Consider the following 21,272-nt stretch of genomic DNA (forward strand, 5'->3'; position numbering starts at 1 on the left):
TGATGCTTGCACCCCCCATTCATCAGTGTGGATATACAGTACTGAACATACTTCTCAACTGTTAAGATTTTCACAGAATGTCCAGATTTTTGTCTAATCTTTTTGGTTTGTTTCCCATAAAATTGCATTTTTCTGGCAAAATACTGACAAATCATTGAGGACTGAAGTCAGAAAATAGTGGTAGAGATCAAAGTTTGAGACTTTATATCCTTCAAAAAATTCATGCTACTGCAAAAGCTGTTATTCTATTAACTTTCTAGGTTTGAAAGATAAATATTTAAACATTGTCCCTAGTGTTGGGCCTTTGTCCCCCATTATTTATGGCTTTGTCCAGATTTCCTGCTCTAAGGGGTTGAGATGTATGGTACTGAGTCATCCCTCAGCTGGTGCTCCTTCAGTTGAATTTCAACAGATTCCTTTCTCCAGGACATCAGTCACTCACTCTCGTCCCTCCTTGTTTGGCTCCTCCATCATGCAGGTCACTAGTTGAACCCATCTCATCTGAGACATAGTCGGGCCAAAGGTTATATCCCATATAGCTAGCTGTACAAAACCAAGAGTTTAACCAACAGACATTTCATTTAGTATTATAATGGAGCATTTTCTAGGAACTCAGAAGGCTGAAGAGCTATTTACACTGGTAGATAAATAAAGTGAAGATTACAAATAATGAGATAAAATGGAGTATTTATTTTCCCAGTACATCATGGAGTACCAATTCAAATGACAGATATAATGCACTAAAAGGCACAAAAGTAAGTCCACTCTATGTGAGCATGTCAGAGTATGTCAGATGAGTCAAAATGCTGTAATTCACAGTGTTTGCAGATTTTAATTATTTGTTGCTGTTTATGGAGCAGGTTAGAGGATATAGAGAGATGCCTTTGAGACACTCAGCTTGTAGTGATATTAAAATGTCCTCCATAAAAAGGAAAATGAACAGTTTCAAAATGTACATATCCCAAACCACTTCTATCGAATGTTTTCACCTTTTACAAATATGTTCTGTCTGACCTTACAGCAACATTCACTGTTAGGGACAAAAGACAGGTTAGGTTGCGCAACAATATAGGTGCATATATGCTGTTGTTTTCATTTACAAGCAGACACAGCTATTTGTATATAGTTAGTTGTTCTGACTTCTACATAGGATAGGTAGAATGCTACACCCCATTAACTGAGTACCATTTGAATAGGCTGCTTTGTGTAATACTCCATACTAGGCCATAGGCAGTCTCCCGATGACAGGTTTACATATGTGTCTCAGGTCACTGTACAAGCATATATGTCAGTGGACTCCAACACCCTAGAGAATGAAAACAGCAGCTAGCCAATGAAATCACAAGTATAGTCTGGTGATGTGCTCTGGCATCTGCAGCTCCTTTCCTGAGGTCATACTGTAAGCAGCTCACCAGGCTAGCAGTGGTTATATTTTAACTCACAAATAATGTCATTGGGCTAGAAGGTGCAGTGAGATTGTGTCCAGTACACAAAAAATAAAATGAAGCACAACTTAAAAATAGTCAAACAAAAATCCTGTCTTGACTAATTGAATAACTTAATTCACATTTTTTAGTGATGTCACAAAGCTGGCGAGAGCATCTTTGAAGGACTGGAGCATGCCTACCCCTAGTTCATAGCTGGTTTCATGAATGTTAGGATCAAAACTCCCAAACAGAGGTGTTGACACTGAAATATCTTCACGGTTTGCATGAACTAGTATTAACTGAAGTTCTGCCCTTATATCTTCATATTTGTTGCGATCATAACTTGAAAGAGTTGTCTCATCTAAAGGATAAGTGACATCATCAGGGTAGCATTCCCGAGGGACAGGAAACTCAACATACTGGAGTTGTGGAAGACCAATAAACATGTTGAATAATCGTTTCAGGCCTCTGGATGATATGGGATTACCAATGAACCTGAACTCCTGGAGCCTACGGCAGGAAACTAAACCTAAAATCATCATGTTGATCTGCCCGTCCCCAATGTTACACTCCTCCAGAGTCAGTCTCTTTAGGGTATGGGATGCACGATTCAGCAGCTTGAAGAAGGTTGAAGGGAAGAGTTCTGTTACACTGTGGCCACTAAGGTCCAGTTCCACCAGATGTTCTGAATGAAGGCTATTTGCTAGATATGCCATGTCCACATGAGTCAGGCAGCAGTTGGCAACATCCAAAACTTGCAGTGGAGTTTTCAAAGGACTGAAAAGTGAAACAGAAATATTTTAAGATGCACAAGAATTACTGTTATAACAATGACATTATGAGAAAACAAAATGCAATCTAAACAACAATAAACATCTGACATGACTTTGTACTGTATGTACGTTAACTTGGAACAAGTTAAATGCATTGACATATCTCACTTACGTTCCCCAGAGTTTGCAATATGGTATCTTGTCAACACTTATAGTTTCTTCTTAATCATCACATTTATCACAAATTTATCTTGAATTTGTAGTATTGTTTGTACGACTAAGTCTGAAGAATGCTATTCCATTAAAAGTATTCTTTCTGTTCCATGCAAATAAAAGGTGTCACTAACTGAGAAGGAAGAAGCCTGAGCCAGTGGAGTTCAGGGATAAAGTCCTGGCTACAACTCAGGTGGCTTGAGTTTGACAAGCACCTCAGGTGCTTGACAGCATAGGCAGGGAGTATAAGTATGTCCATTCTGTGGAGGAGGAACTGTGATCACCCCAAGATTTGCACTACTGCTTCAATGACAAGGCCTTGGCTGGAGACTAGTCATGAAGTGGGAAGACAGTGTGGAGATGATGTGGGTGTGAGTGCCAAAGCAGGTGACAGTATCCCCTTGTCAACACATGTGAAGGAGAATGCATGCTCAAATAGAGGGGGCATAGTTGGCCATTGCAGTGATGGAATTGCTCACCACCAGAAGGGTTGCTGCTAGATTATAAATTAAAAAATGACATTTTCCCAGGATTCCTGCCAGAGCACAAAGCACCCTCATGGCTGGGTGAATAATGTGCTCCCCCTTGGACAGAGTAATGTCTGTTCAAGGAGAGGCTTGGTGGACAAAATTCATACAACAAAAGTTTATGTTGAATGGAGAAAGTTATTTCCTGTAAAGGGACTGGTTTGGGAGCATGTGCGAGTGTTTGTGTGTGTGTGTGTGTGTGTGTGTGTGTGTGTGTGTGTGTGTGTGTGTGTGTGTCTGTGTGTGTGTGTATGTGTGTGTATGTGTGTGTGTGAGGCTACTGAATGCAGTTTGTTCAACCGACTAAGGTTCATAGGTAAGTACTAAGCAATCAGTCTTTAGATCATGTCAGTCCTATACAAAAATACCCTATTCAAATGTTCTGTGTAGCCTAAAGGAGGGCAAGACAAGATAGATTGGGGAGAATTTGAGGCTGCCCATCCAATTAACAAGGTTTAACTTGAAGATGGCAAAAGCGCTACTCCGCTTGATATATATTAAGAGCTTGTTCAGTGTATGTCAGTGTGTGTGAGTGTTTATTGGTTATGGTTAGAATAAGGGCTGGTTAGAGGACAGATGTAGTGATGTGCATGTTTGATATTACATGTATGTTTGTTCGACTATCTTATGAAGTGGTACTGTTAGAGAAAAGGTTTTTCATAAATTAATGTGTAGGGTTATGGTCAGGGTCAAGGTAAAGGATGGCATGTGTGAGCAGAGGCCAAGCCCCTGTCTACCTTACTAATGCATGCTAACCTTAACCCTATACCTGATCCTACTCCTAACCTAACCCTAACCTTCCACATTAATTTATGAAAACACCTTTCTCTAAAGGTATCACTGTTCAGACAAATCTGGTCTGTAGTGCTTATTATGGTTAGGGTTAAGCTATTGCCACAGGAGGCTATTTGTTCTCCATTTTCGCTAGACGCTTGCTGATTTTTTTTTAGTATGTTTCTTTTCAAAGTGTTGGAATCAGTGTTTTGTGTTTCATTGCTTGTGCGCTTTTTTTTTGTCCTGTAATCATTAAGGGCCACAGTGAAAGCTGTGTTCATAGGGATTCTATCTGAGCAGGGGATCAAAATTGAAAAAAAGCAAATACAAAAGTTAGAAGAGTGGTATAGACAAGCAGTGCAGCAGCTTGACTAAAAAGGTGAAGCAAGGAGGCTGAGGTAATTAAAAGGAAAGAGAGATAAATAAAAAGCAGCAGGAGTTAAAAAATATGAAGCTGCAGGAAAACCTTAAGTTTTTTACTTTGTCTCCAATCCCCATATTGGTCAGGTTTGCCTTCATTAAAGAAGCTTGTCTGCAAGGCTAAGAGAATGAAGTTGTCAAAAACCTTCCCCAGCATAGTGTTAGTGTGAATATGAAGGGAGATATAAATAAAGCACCACACTGTAGAACAAACCAGACCACACACCCGAAGTTCCAGGCCCGATGAATTCACTCAATTTAGTACACAGACTGATTTATTAAAATAAAAAAATAACTTCTGCAGTAAAAGTTAACAGAAAAACTTCAAACTCTAATACCATTAAGAACAAATAACACTTCTTTGGCACCTCGTCTTTCAGAAAAGCCTTTTCAGAGTACATCTTTCCTTCATCCAATTAAGAATTCACTAAAAAAGCCAACTTTTTAGTGAATTCTTAATTGGATGATTATTTAATTGATTAAATGAATGTACTTAAGTGTATGCTTACTAGCAGAATGATGTACTCTGAAAAGGTTTTTCTGAAAGCCAAGGCGTTAGAGAAGTGTTATTTGTACTTAATAGTATTAGAGTTTGAAGTTTTGCTGTTAACGTTTACTGCAGAAGTAATTTTTTATTTTAATAAATCAGTCTGTGTACTAAACTGAGTGAATTCATCTGGCCTGGAACTTGTAGTGTGAGATGAGGGAAAATATGTTTTCCCTATAACAGGTGACAGAGGAGTCCTCACAGATCTGTAAGGGTCTTTTAAAGTGACAGAATGGTGCAGTATGCAATAATAAGACATTGTCTTCTAAACCTGCCTAGACTAGTGGACCAATAATGTTAGCTTAATGGATACATTTCCATAGGTAATGGATACATCTCTGTAGGTTAGTAGGTATCTCTGCCTGGCTATTGGATAAATCTTCCTAGATAATGGATAAATCAGTATAGGTTAGTAGGTAAGTCTGCCTAGTTAATAGATACATTTCCCTAGGTTAATGAATAATCCTCCCAGGTTAATGGATAATTCTCCTTAGGTTAATGGATAGATGTCTCTTTCTCTAGTTGATGGTTAATAATCCTTAGAATAATAGATAACTCTCCCTAGATTAATGCATAAATCTCCGTGAATTAATGAATAAATCTTTCTAGATTAGTAAATCTCCATAAGTTATGGATATCTATCCATAGGTTAATGGATAGAGCTCACTCTAGTTAATGGGTAATGTGTTCTAGAGTAATAGATCCCTCTCACTTGGATAAATCTCCCTATGTTCATGAATGAATCTTTCTCTATCAGTTGATAAATCTCCATATGTTAATGGATATATCTACATGGAATGGCAGATACATCTCCTTAGGTTAGTGGAAAAACTTCCCTATGTTAAAGGAGGAGGAGCAGGGCAGCTAATGTACTCCACTGCAACAGAAAACACAAAAGTAGAAGATCAGCTACTTTTAGGAAAAAAAGATGCCAGACATGGAGGGTTCCCTCAGGAGTGTTACCAAACTTGAAGTAACCAGTTGCAGTCTAACTGCAAAGGGCATTTAGATAGCTGCTGGAGGGTGTTTTAGTACTGGTATCATAGAGGCAGGCAGCAATTATGCCTATACATATAATGAAGTCCTACAGTCTCATAGCACTTTTTAATGCAGTCTTTGTTTATGGTTGTGTCTGTGTGCAGCAGTTTTTTCCCACCATGATAGTTGTGGATCAGTGCAGTTTTGATACAGAGAGTGCAATACCCCAAGTGGTGTGTAGGCTTTATGTTGTTCATCAAGAAGCAGCTAAGTGGAGTTACACTTGTCGCCAGTGAGCATGGATGCCATGCAAATCTTTGACAGGTTAGAATGACAGCATATTGAAGACTGTCGACTTCCCTACATCTCTAATATCACAGTTATGAGTTTCTTTTGATGATGCAAAGATGATAATGCAAATATGTACTGCAGAGTCCTGGGTGTCTTATCTCATGGGTGGTAGTTACCTGGTGATGTCAATATTGACTGGAACTCCCTAAATTCCTACTCTCCCAATACTAGCATCAATCTCTTTGGATTCTCTCAGCTCATCACCTCTTCCACCCATATCAATAAACACACAAATAACAGCCCTACCCTTGACTGGATGCTCACCTCTAACCCAAATCTGTATCACAATGCCACCACTCTACCTGACTCCCTCGGTGACCACCTCCCTACTAATGTGTTGCAACACTCACCTCATCTGCTAAAACCTCACCAGTACAAATACAGCTGTAATGTCTCTAATTTCTGCTCAGATGCTTTCAATAATCTTCTCTCCTCTATTAACTGGTCCTTTCTCTATGCCCTCTCTCTTAACAACACCTTCCTGAATATGCTAAACTTCTTACCCCACTAGAAAAATAAGAACAAAAACTAGCTTTGCTTCATGGTTAACCCAATCCTCCCATAAAATAATGCTTAAATGAGACAGCACCTGGAAAACCTGGACAAAAACAAACTCCCATCACCATCTCCAAACCTATAGAGAACTTAGGAACCTAACCAAGAAACAAGTCGATATGGACAAAAAACAATAATATCAAAAAACACTAGATAACCCCAACTCAAACATAAAAAACTTTTGGAATAGTATCAACAAACTCTTACATCCAGGTAACCCTTCTACCCACAGCCCCTGTCCGAACAGCTCACCACAACAGACACTGCCCTCTTTCTTAATTCCTTCTTCATTGACTATAAAAAAGTTGAGTAAACCTGACAACACCTCCCTCTCCCCATCTGATTCCCTTCCCTGTACCAATTCCATTCAGTTTTGTCTTAAACCTGTCCCTACTGCATACATCAAATTTCTTCCTACCAAACTGAAACCCTGCTCCCCCTTTGCTGACAACTTACCTCCTCTATTCCTTAAACTTGCAGCTAACTCTTTTGCACATCCAGTCTCCATATTAGTAAACAGGTCAATTCAAGAGAACACAGTTCCAGACATATGGAAAAAATCCTATGTCATACCCCTCCACAAAGGTGGCAATTCAGCTGAACAAACCTACTACAGACCTACTGCCATAATGTCCCCCTTATCCAAAATTCTAGAAAAATGTATTCATAACTAGCTTCTCAAACACATCATACAAGACAACCTGTTAACTCCCATCCAACATGGTTTCTTTTCTCACCACAGCACCTATACAGCTCTCATTTCATTTACACAGAATATCACCAAAGCATGAGACAATAATAAACTAGTCTCATGCCTCTTCCTTGACTTATCTAAAGCCTTTAACACCATTTCCCATACCCTAATGCTTTCAAAACGTTCTTCCCTTAACCTCTCCTCTTCTACTATACTATGGTTCTCCAGTTACCTCTCCAACAACAGTCCATCAAATGGCTCTCTGCCTCCTCCCCCTTCCTCCCAATACAAACAGGTGTCCCCCAAGGGTCAATTCTTGGACCCCTCCTTTTTAATATCTTTATAAATAACCTACACACTTCCTGTCTAAACTCCTCACTAATACAATACCCAGATGACTCCCCTATTATCTCATGCTCTGACAGCCTTGCTCTTACTCAAGATTCCCTCCTTTCAATCGAAAAATGGCTGACCAATAATCAACTACTTTTCAATCCTAAAAAAACAAAAAAAAAACAAAACTTCTACTCTTCCTTCCCAAATCACTACAGCAACACAAAAATACCTTCACAGTATCATCTCTTAATACACTTATTTTGTTGAACCACATACTAAACTTCTGGGTGTAATCATAGATGACCAATTAAAGTTTGACATACATATTCAGCAAGTCATCAAAAAGACCCACCAAAAACTTGATCTCTTATACAGGGATTCACTTCAGAACTCAGAAGCTCGAAATACTGAAATCTCAAATTTCAGTATCTCGAGCCCAAGAGGTGGAATCCACAAAACAACGAAAACTAAAAACCGTGAAATTCAAAACCTCGAATGCCAGAAGTTTTGAATTTCCTGGTTTTACTACACACACACACACACACACACACACACACACACACACACACACACACTCACACCATCCACCACAAAAACACACACAATCACTCTACTACACACCCCACATCCCCCTGTTTAAATATTCTCACTCTGAAGTCGCACTACATACAAACACACACAAAATACCACCACACAAGCTACTTTCTCTTCACACACACACATCACAGCAACAAAACACACTGACACACACCACAGCCCCTACCCAAACCCCTGAACACACACACACACACACACACACACACACACACACACACACACACACACACACACACACACACACACACACATTTACCTGAATACATGACCATAGCGGAACTTTAGAAACACGAAATTCAAAACCTCCGGTATTTGAGGTTTTAAATTTCGCACTTCTAAACTTTCGCTGTTATGTGGGTTCGGCTTCTTGGGCACGAAACACTGAAATTCGAGATTTCAGTATTTCGAGCTTCTGAATGGAAACCCCTTATACAGAAATAAAAAATATCTTACTAATAATGCCAAACTTTCTGTAGTACAGACTTTCCTTCTCCCAACCTTACTTTATGTAGCTCTCACCAATATTCAATGCAATCTATTAGCTAAACTTGAAACTACCTACAACAAAATAGCCAGATTTACTGCCAACCTTTCCTATCGCTCTCACCACTAAATAGCTTTAAAAAATCTATAATGGCTTGAGCTACATAACCAACTCCTACTTCCCCAACTTCACCTCACACACGCTTCTTAAATCAGTCCTCTCGTTGTCCTGCCCTCATGGACCTCATCACTCCCTACTCTGCTAAGCATAACCTACGCAGCACAGATCTACACCTCATCTACAAACCTAATAAAAATATTGACAAACTTTTATACATCCACTCCATTGCCAATGCATGGAACAAACTTTTCCTTTCTCTTAGTACAAATGGCAACTTCCTTAACTTCAAAAAATTTCTAAAGGAGTTGTTTACTAATTCCTGGACCTGTCCTTGTCCCACTCCACTTAAACTACTGCATGTCCTCTTCTGCTTCCCCCCTGAGCTCAAATACTTTACCACAACTACTCATTTAAGGTCTTTATGATATTCTACTAAACTTGAATTTCTCTCTGATAGTAATTGTTAGATTGAATCTAACTTTTATATTATATTTTATATACTTAATATGTACTATGGCTGTTTAAACCTTCAATATTACTCTTGCATTCTAACATGTTCAGTCATAAGTTGTATTCTGTTTCTCCTGTGTATATATACACTTGTGTGTTAATATTGTATGATGTTTTGTTTTTGTATTTGTTTATCTGTGGAGCTTTTCTCCTCAGGTCTCCACTGAAAAAGGGCTATGCAGCCCAGTCGGACTAACCCGGTTAACAAATGTCAAATAAATAAATAAATCTAAGCAAGGGTGGCCCTTGACTGTCTACTTATTCTTGCTTTATAATGAAACACTAGGGCAAGCAGTCCACCAGGAAGGGAGAATTCAGAAGTGAAAAGTTGAAGAAGCTAAGCATAACGTTCACATCTTTGAGGATAATGTTGTCACGAGAGATACCTAACTTTACCCTTTATCCACTAAGAAATATTTTGTGAGACTTTGTGAGCATGTTATATTGGGAAGATTGTGAAAATGATGTTGAATTATAGCCCAGCTAGGAAGAATTAAAAAGAAAAAAGAATGATATGCAAATTAAATGTTTAATAGTGTTCAGTGTTAAGTATAATTCTTGCATGATCACAGCTTTGTGGAGTGACTAATAAATCATGCTGGGAATGAGTTTATGAAATAGTTAAATGACTGAATACAGTAGATGTGGTCTTCTCAATAAAGCAGCAAGTTCAGTTTTAGCTATTTTACTCTGAAATAAGGGTTTATACCACTTCATTGAAGTTTACTTACCTCGAATGGCTATTCATCGAACCAACATCATCAAACAGCCCTTCATCAAAAGTTCACATCAGCAAGTTTTTTTCTCATGGTAAGAAATCACTTGGCCAGCATACCTACTCCACCAAAGTGGGGGGGGGGGTCTATGCCCTCACACCCACCAATGTGGGGGGCTGTGCCCCCCCTACTTATATATATATCAACTCCGAGATCACACTACAATGGGGAAAATGGCAAATTTCTGTATGTTGGCCAAGTGAGTTCTTTCCCTGGAAAATCATTTGCTGATGTGAACATTTGATGAAGGGCTGTTCGATGATGTCGGTTTGATGAATAGCCATTCGAGATAAGTAAACTTCAATGAAGTAATATAGACCCCTGAAATAGCACTAAAGGCTGGTGGTCCCATAGACTTATTTGAAGAGATGGAAAGGGAGTGAGTGAGGTGATGAGATTACTGCTACACAAAAGGGAGTATGACAGATTCATCCTGGAGAAATTTTACTTGGGAAGGACCTATTAGGGTTAGGCATGCCAGATATGGAACTGTTGTGACAAACAGCATTGATATTCACAGTTTTAGAATTGCTTACAGGCTGATGATGTACTCCACTGCAGAAGAAAAGATAGAACTAGACCAGCTGCTCTTAGGAAAAGAAAAATGCCAGATATGGAGGGCAGTGGTCATTGAAATGCACACAGATTTGTATAGTTTTATTGTAGTTTATAAATGTTTGCTTAGCAGGGTAGAGCACTGATCCAGCATGACCAATTGCAGACCCTAATTATGCAACACAACAATATCCACTGTCATAGCAGTGAGTTCTAGTGCGTTATGCATAAAATCCACTATGACTGCAATGTATTTTATCAAAAAACTGTGGTAAAATCAGAGGTGAAACAAGTTTGGATTATTTACCAGTAGGAAGAAGATGGGTAGAGCAGTATCAGGAAATTATAGGTGATTCCTGTGTTAATGGGAGAAAGTAAACATGGAAGGGGTTAGTAGGGGTTGAAGAATGATATACATATTTACAAGGGGATTGTTGTATCTTGGTGTATGTTAGTGAGGGATATAGAGGTGCCAGTGTAAAGGGTAATGAGTAAACGCAGCAGGGGGTTTGTGTTTGATAGGGTAACAAAATGATGTTCCACATGTGGAGAGCTGGTGATGAAGCAACACATTTTGTTACAGACTGACTGAAGTATTGCTGTATTTTTGTGTGTGGCTGTGGCAAAAGCCAGCAAATTATATTCAAGCTGGGAGGGAAGGACTCCTTCACCAATGGCAGTTCTGGCAGGGAGGGAGAAATTGAGATCATTTGTGTGTCTAGAATATCAAGAAGATGACCTTGGTCTGAGATTTTCAATGTGTTCCTGAAGGCTGAGAGATTGGTCCAAATACCTGGAATACATTCAGTTTTATTACTCTTAACATATACTGTGAACCTAAATTGGGGATTCTGTGGGTTTTTATGTGCTTTAGGAATGCCAAAAAGACAACTATGTTTGGATTTTGAACCCATAAAATTTCATACAGTTTATATCTACCATATCTTGATATAATAGATCTAAAACAATTAAAATCAAAATGCTGAAATACCAGGTTAATCTTTTTCTTACTTTTTTGTGAATTTTTGTGTTTGAGTTATTTCAGTTTTGCATAAGTTCTTCTTTTTTTGAATTTTTTAACAATTCCATTCAAAATATTCAGTTTTGTAGAGTCCTACTTTTGGTAACATGCATTTCCTATACTGTGATTCCATTGTGCAGAAGTTAATGAAAGTGAAGGAGAAATTAAACAACTATCATGATTTAAAATATGACAAGCAACCGGTGTAAAAATATCAAAGAAATACAATACAATTTTCAAGTGTTGCACTTTCTGCCCCCCCCCCCACCCACAGAAACATACCTTACGTTTTTAGAGTTTTAGTATTTTAAAAAAGAAGATAACCTGAGAACAAGTCAAACCAAACAAATAGTATAGGTTACAGTATTAGTCAGGCCTCTTTTTAATAGTTACTCTCAAGCAACCAGAAACTACAGTTATGTGACATTTACCAATCCCCATGGGTGTTGGTTAACTGAGAGTTTACTATATATATTAATATGATGTGTGTGCATGTGTGTGTTTGTGTGTGTGAATGTAAGAATTTATTTAAGGTGCAGTTGCTATGGGCAGCACTGGAAGGCATTGCAACCCAAACAGAGAGGGGACTGTGGTGTAAAAGGATTATAAAGAGCTAAGCCAAAGACCTGCTTAGTGTGGTGTTCATTGTGAAGTCTGTTTTTGGGTGAGGATGGTGTAGACCCATATCTAGGGCAGTATGAAGTATAGGCTGCATAGTCATGAGGCCAAATTCCACTTAGAGTTGTTTAGTGACCATAAATGTTCTTTGTATATTTTAATCTGTTTAGTTCCAGTGGTGAGACTTGAAAGCCCATGTCCCTGGTGGCCATCAGATTTTAGATTTAGATAATTTATTTGTAGGCAGTGGAGTGGACTCAAACAACATAGATCTTGGTCTCCATGCATCACAAAATGAAAGTAAAATTAAATTTCCTAGTGTTTATGTGTACCTCTAATTGTCATACAGGGCTCTCAGTTTTAGACACTTTATTTTGATTGTGTTTGTCAGTTAGAGCCATTGATTTATTATATTTTATGGGTCAGAACATTACCATCTACTTGTTTATACCAATATTTATTTGACGTCTACCTAACACCCTAAAATTCTGTAACTCCTTTTTGAACCACCTTACAGTTGCCTTTTATGTGCCACATGAACTTTGTCAAACTAAACATATATGTCTTTGCCTAAATATTGTTTGCTAGGTCTTTTAGCTAGTGTTACAGTTGCTGGAGAACATTATTTTGTTTTGGTGTTTAAACCATTATTTTATTCCACCCTTTGTTACTCTACAACTTCTGTATTCAGAGGTTGTGGTTAATTTATCTATTTTATTTGAACTGGAATTGTACCATTCATATGGAATTCATTGTCAAGACAAAAATATCAAATGCCTCTAAGTTGTCAATTTTATTGTAGAGATGTCTAGCATCGCTAGCATTTCTATCACTTCTTTGATTTTTATTTAGTGTAAGTTTCATTTCTTTTTATTCAGGAGTTTAAAGAGGTCTAAATAAGGACACTGTGGCTGTAGGACATTTATTGTTCAGCACTTCTACTCCCAAGGGAAAGAGGTAAAGCCCATTAGAGGCAAAACACACTAGCTGGTCTTACATTTAATTTGAAGCGGAATCCCCTGTGTATGACATCATGTACTTTATCCACTAACTGAAAGTGAAAAATGTTGCCATTATATTTCAATGACATGATAGGAGTATTTCACTAATCAGAAATGTTTTTCCCATGTATATTGCTAGGATGTTCAATAATTCCAGCATATCCTGTAGCCCTGCAAATGCAAGAAGGAAGGTATTTTTAGATTGTTCATGCCAATGTGAACAATGACCATGTCATATTTAGCTTTAACTGTTTATACCTAGTTGATATGTCCCTACGATTAGCCATGCAGTGAGAAAACTCACTCAGTTCAGCTATGGAAAGGCTTGACAGGCTGACAGCTCTTCCTCAGTTCTTTGGGTGATTGTGCTGCACGGCTATTCTTACTTTGTAGAGTGATTTGTTTGGTTAAGTCTAGTAATGAATGAAAGTTCCCCATGTTCTAACTAGTTATGTGGCCCCTGTGAGCAGCTGTATTATAAAATATACAGTTGGTTCAACAAGCAGTGTATCACTTCATCTGCATTTTCCAGTGATTTCTGTCAATGGATTAGCACAGAATTTTTCCTTTTTTTGAAAACTTTAAATTTATAAATTAAAAATGTGCCAGACATGTTTCAGTATTTTGCCTATGAAACAATTTAAAATACTTAGGCACAATCAAAAACAGAATGTTAAAAATCCATCAATACAAAGTCATCAAATCAGCACAACAAAATAATAAGTAAAACTTAACTAAAACTTCCATTAAAACTTAACATTCTAATACTGGAATGACTGCTCCTGTCAGGCTCACAATTCACCTTCCTAAAAAGTTTTTATCTCAGGAACTTCCTAAAGGAAGACTCTAACTCTTCTACTCAAATCAGGGAATGTAGCTAATTCCAGATAACTGGGGCAAGATAAGCAAACAAAATCCTGCCCCAAGTTTCAAGCTGTGCCATCTAAACAGCTAGCAACCCTGCCTCATATCATTTACTGAGAGGTAGGTGATTTATGTCTGACCTAAAAGGTATTATCTGATCCAGATCTGATGAAAATGTTACATATTCACAAGAAATTTTATACAAGGGTTACCCGTATCATGGATCTGAACCTTATTTGTGACTCTAACAGAACTTGCTGGAGAAACATATTCTTATCCCAAAGGCTACCTTGTCTATGAAATAAATTCCAATCTTCGTAAAACAAAGCCCGTCCCTCACTCTCATCAAAAAGAATTTGGATAAATGAATGAGGAACTGCAAATTCACTCCTGGGGTACTGCCCATGCCCCTTAGGGACATAAGTAGCCTGAAAAATGACTCAGGGCTTCAGCACCCAAAGACCCACTACCCTGATACTACCCCATCCTGTATCTGAGGAATTAAGTTATAATATTGTCATATCCTGGGTATTATTGGCTAGGCTTGTAAAGGCTCTTGCACCATTAGCCTAGTAATCACCTATGAATCTATCTAGATGGATTGCTGATACTGTTTTGTACTTTATGGGGGGGGGGTGTTGCAGTCCTGAGTGTGTTCTCCTTTGGATGAGATGCCCAGTAATTATGAACCACTTGTTGGTTTGCCATCCATTCCTTATAGCAATATTACCAGCATAACATTTTTTTAATGTAACAAAGGCAATTTATTCTTCAAAGGCAGCAAACACTGAAATATAAAGTTGCTTGCTAGCAGCAATATCTTCATTAGCTACAGATCTCTTTAATGTGGAATTATTCAGATGACTTTTACTTCTGCAGAGATTGTGCATATTAACTGATATTGGTGGATTGCAAAGACAAAAGTTTGAGTAGCTTTTTATGGTTGAAATGTTCTGAAATGAGCAGTTTTGTCATTATTACAGGATCATACATTTTGTTTCAGTGCTTTCTGGAAAAATGTTCAAAACTACAAATTTAAAACACACTCTAACAAGTGGTGCTGTATTATACAAGGAATATAATTTAATACAATCAGGAGGGTGAATCAAAGGGCACATGCATGTATGCGTGGTCTTAAAAATGTGTGCAAGGGGCCTATGGTTGGAAAACAGGCCCAAAAGTAAACTTAATCTGTCACTGGCCTGATGCATTTTCTTTGAACATGGGTTTCAATGCCGTTTCAATGAATGTGAGTTTTAAGGGCAGAGAAATTTATTGTTAATGCTAAGTCTGTTTTCATTTGAAACTGCATTGTTTTGTTTAGCAAATGTGTTTGTGCTACATTTGAAATAAAAGTTTTAAATTAAATAGAAATATATGTAATCATTGTAGAAGTAAAGAAGAATATGGTATGTACACTGACAAGACTAAGCAGTGTTTATGGTCACTGGGGAGAAATAGCCAAGTGATGGGACACTGGAATAACTTCAGGGGGAGGGGCTGTTGTGTGTGTGTGTGGGGGGCTGATACATTACTCTGCTTAGGGCCTCATGTGACCATAATCTGGCTCTGGTCTGTGGTGATAAGAATACAGTCTTGACTGATATAATAAGTACAAAATAAAAATGATTTAGTGTTGCTATACGAATAAAGCTTCTTGTGCTTCTTATTTCATATTTAAATGCTAAAAATTACCTATTTTTTAAACTCAGTAATCCACATGCTAACTACACATTCCCCATCACCATTTCATTACCTAGACTAGAACCTTTGCAGTCTTCCATATGTCCATTCCTTTTTATAGCTCAAAATGTCTCTGTATCTCATCTTTATGACTATTGTTACTACTCTGAATCTGTCCACACATTTATGTACTTCTTCCACATAAGTAAGAAAGTACTTACATCTGGTCACTTTCACAACTGCAAACATCACTGTGCAAATCCAACTTTCTATTGTAATACACATCTACATAGTAAATCGTTATGACACTCGCAGGCCAGGTTCCCTCAGGCTACAATATTTTCACCTTATTTCAGATGTGCAAAGAAAATTCAGAATTTAACAAAATGTTGCTAAGGCTCAATTATATTGGTTACATCACCATACTTTTTTGCCTAAACATTCCATCTTTTACAGCACCTCTTGCAAAATTCTAGGCATTCATCTTGTTAAAATAAATCTAAACTAATAAACATTATAAGAGTTATCTGGTATGTCAGGTGTGTTTACCTACAATAAACCTTTGCCAATCAGTTCTAGAACAGTATTTATTTTTATATTCAATATCATTAAGCAGACTAAGCATCCGATACAAGTATGCAAAAGATTTTATTACACAAATATTGATAAAGTGCACCAGTCTTTACCCAACATCCTATGTTTTCTGTTTAAAAACTACCCACCATATCTAGCATTGGCTTAGGAAAGCATAGGTCACTTTTTTGTCACATGCAGGTATACACTCTCTATAAAACAAACTAGATAACTATTTCCACAAATTTGAGTAAAATCAAAAATTCTGCTTAGGTAAACAAATAAAATGACTCAACACAGTTAAGCCACTCTGCCTGCTTCCTTTTAGGGAAATGATGACTCAGTATATTTATAGTCACTCCAGCTTCTCCTAATTTAATTACTTTTCCCTAGTTGTATACCTCAAGGAATTTTCATGCTAAAAATTACTCCTAATACTCTTTATTGATTTTCACTGGGTCATTAAGCTGTCATCTATAGTATTCCTTTTTCCAAAATCTTCCATACCTTGGCTTATGTTTGTCTTTATGAAAGTACAAGCTTCATGCAGCATGCCCATGAAGCACACATATTAGTATGTCTAAATTATCCTGGCTTCCATCCCATACGAAGACATCATCCACAAAGTATATGACTTTATATTCTCTAAGCAAGTATAATCAAGAATAATTACCTTATCAGTCAGTGTCATTAACAACACCCCCACTGCTAGGTCTACTATCATAATAAACAACAATGGAATAAAAGAACACCCTTGTGAAGGATATATGCTGTCACCAGAGGTTGTCCAAAATAATCATTTATGATACTACAAAACAGCCCATTCTCAACACTGTTTTCTAAAAATATGCAAAAATCAGTAAAAAACTCATAAACCAGTATAACAGCTTTAACTATCCTAAAATGGACATTATCAAGAGCTTTGGCTATACCCTCTTTCCATGCATATCATTTAAAGAAAAAAAATGCTATCTAACTGCAACAATGGCCTGAGTATCATGCACAAATACAGTGTTTTCTCTCTTTTAATCCTGTAAGGGGACAAATGTAAGTTATAGGTGCATACAGCAGGTGGATACTAGGCTATTGGCATGAGTAATTTTAAGCTTAGCCAACCTTACCCCAAATTTACCAAAATATTGCTGACATGTATCAATATCCTAAAGAATTTTACAGTTACAGTATAGGCTCATACAGGGTCTATATTACATTACTGAAAGTTGATTTCAGCGAACTCTCACATTAGCTAAAACACTGAAAATCGAACTTCTTATTGTGGGGGGCTATGCCAACTCTGAGATTGCACTATAGTGAGGAAAGGGCAAATATCCCACTCCTCACTGTACCACGACCCCACAAACACCCTTTTGATTTTCAGCATTTTTGCTCATGTGAGCATTCGTTGAAATCAACTTTCGATAATGTAATATAGACCTGCTCGTACATATGAAGTATTCACAGGCCATCCTCTCCATAGGTGCCATACCAGCTATAAATTTGTGATTTCCCATTTATTGGTTCAAGTTACATTTCAGTAGGATTAGTAATCAGCTTTCCTTCACATGGATGAGAACCTGTTCTAGAGGAGTAATCTTTGAGATACATACCTGTCCCTCTGACATATCCTATTTATGTCGCAGAGAAGGTTTATGTCCTTAGATCCTTGATTACTCCATCCCTAAGCTTATGCCACAGTACTCTACCCAAGATCTTATAGTCACTGTTCATGACATACATATACAGTTTTTTAGTAATTCATTTTTTCTTAAACCAATGTTTAATGATACATTTCCAAGATGACTGCACACTGAGTAAGAGCTCAACTCCCTCAGTGTGCAAACCAAAACTCAAAAAAGAAGCCAGTGAATGTGCCTTTCTGAGCAAATTTAAGTTACTGGCTAGTAAGTGTACTGCCTGGATGTCAGCAAAGAGGAAACATAGAGAACCTGTAAGAAAATCAACCACAAAAGGTGAGAAGAAAACACTGATTTGGAAGAGTCCTGCAGCCGTTCTTCAAAAAAGCAGTTCAAGCTTCAGCTTTGGTGCAAGACATGACTTTCAGTAACCTAGAGGAAAAAATAAACCATATGTGCTCAGAACTGATTAAAATAAACTAAACACTTTAGGAATATATCAACTCAGATAACACATTTAAGACACTTTAAACAGATATTCGGATGAGCTGATAAAACTGCAAAAATCAGAGGTTGAAATGAACTGGATGAGTATGAGACTGCTTAAGATGAGATGTTTGAAAACATGGTGGGATTCGAGGACAGAGCACATAGTGAAAATCTGGGATTTTCTACTGTACCAGAGAAACTAGAAGGGGCAGACTGTATTAATTTTATGAAAGCACAAATAAGCAACTGGACTGGTATTGCACAGCAGGACTTGTTAACTGAAAGGACACATTGTATGTATGCTCCAAACCTGACCATGAGAAAGCAGCCAAAACCACTAATAGTAAAGATGCAATCCTACCAGCAGAAAAGAGTTGATTCTGACAAAACTGTGGTAGAAGGACAAAGTAATAAAAGCTGGAGACAGTAGAATGTATGGGGTAAAATGATTGCACACTGTAAACCAGACAGAAGAGGAGTAAATTTATTCTAGCAATCAGGGAATGTCAAGAAGCAGATGTGCGATTCAAGATGCTGTATCTAGCTATCTTCTAAATATTCTTTTTCCTGGAGGGTCAAAATCATTTTTTGATGCTGAAATGCTAAGGAGGAAATACAAAAGTTTGTCCAACAAAAAGTGGGCTGTCAAACAGAAGAGGATTCTGTTTCTTATTCTTCTGATAATAAAGCTCATAGAGAGACAATGCTAGTGAAACCTTTTCCAGTGTTCCAAAGGAAAATGCTTGAGAGGCAGAAGGAAGCACATGAGTTGACTAGAATAGCTAGGAATACAGTGGAAATGAACCAGAGACTGGAGTTGAGAGATGGAGATCAACAGGAAGAAAACCGGTAACACAGAAATTAATGACTAAATGTGGGATTACAAGTCATCAATCACATTTGTGAAATATGGCAAACAAGAAAACCTGGAAATATTAGACTTTTTTGACTTTGTTAAACTTGTAGGGGACTCCAAAGCATATGTCTTACTTTGTGTCTTTAATGTTTGGAAGAACATTAAGGAGAGGGGAAGAGGAAGGACAGAAGTAACTGTAAGTAAAACAAAAATTTGTTCTTAACCGTATTGTTATAAAACATGACATATACTGTAGTAAAGCTTTTTCAGTTATTTTTATGTGTAATAGGGATATTAAAGTAAACAGGTGCCCTTTTCCCTTCTTTCTTTTTTTCTTGTTCAGTTTTAAGAAATGTAGGCTTTGCAATGTAAAAAGAGAAGATAGCCCAGACAAAAGAGCATGATGTAAATAAAACTGATATGCTTTTTCTTACTTTTGCATAATAGAATGATTGGATTTAGACCCTTGGCTTGATCTAACAACAAGTTTTAAGTTGAAGCAAGTACATAAAACAACATTTAATGTAATGAAAAATTTTCTTTAGCAAACAAATGTTCACAGTGCAACATAAGAAGCTTATAGCTGAAGGCAACTGTCTATCTGGTTATCATGTTTCTATGGAGCTAAGTTGATATGGCTAATAAAAACAGAATACATTTTTATTTCATTGCCTAAAAGATAATGTTTTCTGAAATCATTCAAGTTGTTTTCTACATATGGGAGAGAAATAAAGATAAGATGAAAAACAGACAACACTTCATGTAAATAGAATATAGATTTTTGAAGAAATTTATAAAAATATTTAGTATGGAAGATGTGAATTCAGTAGTAGGAGCTTGAAGAGAATTTAAATATTATTCCCCAAGGTACAAAAACCGGGCTAGACTAGACATAAATCATATTTCACAGGAATAAGTACATTTAATTGAAAGTTTTGAGAAGCATCCAGTAACTATTTTAGATCATGTACCCATAATAACTGAAATAAAAATGCAGGGTTATTTATGAAATAAAAATGAGACACTGGAGCTTCCCCATCTACCTGTTAAACAGAGAGGAATTTAAGGGATGGGTAGTGGAAATTATTTAGGAGTTATTACAGAAGACAGAAATTTCTTCTGAAAATATAGCAAGGGAGTAGAATAAAATTAAAGTGGAGTTTAAAAAATAGGGTAGAAATAAAAGAAAATGAGATATGGTTAAGAAATAACAATAATTATTTAGTGGGATTGACAAAGATTGAAATATTGCAAAACAGGGGAATCTCACAGAACAAGAAGAGAGACAACTGCAGAGTGTTAAAGAGAAAATAAGGGACTATCTCAATAATATGCATGAGTTTGAAAAAATGCTGGAAAGCAACTGTGTTTTTCATAAGAACTCCAGAGCAGAAAAACTTTTAGCACAATGGCTCAGGCAACAGAAAGTTGAAAGGATTGTTGCCAAGCTTAGGGAGCCTATAATGAGGAAAATAACCAGAGATTCTGTAGAGGTATTAGAAATATTTTGGACAGTTTATGAAAATCTGTATAAAGCAGAGACACATGGAAATCAAGAAAAAGGACAAAAGGAAATGTTATGGAAGAATTAAATATATCAAGGTCAGAGGTAGATAAGTGTCAATTACTAACAGGATAGGAGGAGATGAGATAAAAATGGTGATGCATAACCAATGTACAGGAAAGTCTCCAGGAATAGATGGCATTCCTGTGGAAGTTTAGAAGCTAGGCGGGAAGAAAGTGATAAAGCTCTCAAAGGTTTTGTTTAACAGTATTTTAAAAGGAAGAGAAGCAGCAACATCCTGGAAGAAAGCTGTGGTATCTATAATACATAAAGGTGGTAAAGACCCATTAGATCCAGCTTCATATACGCCCATTTTGATTCTAAACCATGAT

At 37.2% G+C, this 21,272-nt stretch overlaps 1 protein-coding gene across 1 annotated transcript in view; it reads right to left on the bottom strand.

The window, feature by feature from the left end:
* Window positions 1–670: 670 nt before the first annotated feature.
* The window catches only part of LRRC14B (leucine rich repeat containing 14B), a 95,065-nt gene continuing 74,463 nt past the window's right edge, over window positions 671–21,272 (bottom strand). The window contains exon 2 of the mRNA XM_044065694.1: window positions 671–2,204. Coding sequence (XP_043921629.1) covers window positions 1,559–2,204 — 646 coding nt within the window. The 3' untranslated portion in view covers window positions 671–1,558. The remainder of the gene's footprint in view (window positions 2,205–21,272) is intronic.

This window comes from Protopterus annectens, chromosome 3.part0 (assembly GCF_019279795.1).
Source record: "Protopterus annectens isolate FY-2018-M chromosome 3.part0, PAN1.0, whole genome shotgun sequence".
In the NCBI taxonomy this organism is placed as follows: domain Eukaryota; kingdom Metazoa; phylum Chordata; order Ceratodontiformes; family Protopteridae; genus Protopterus; species Protopterus annectens.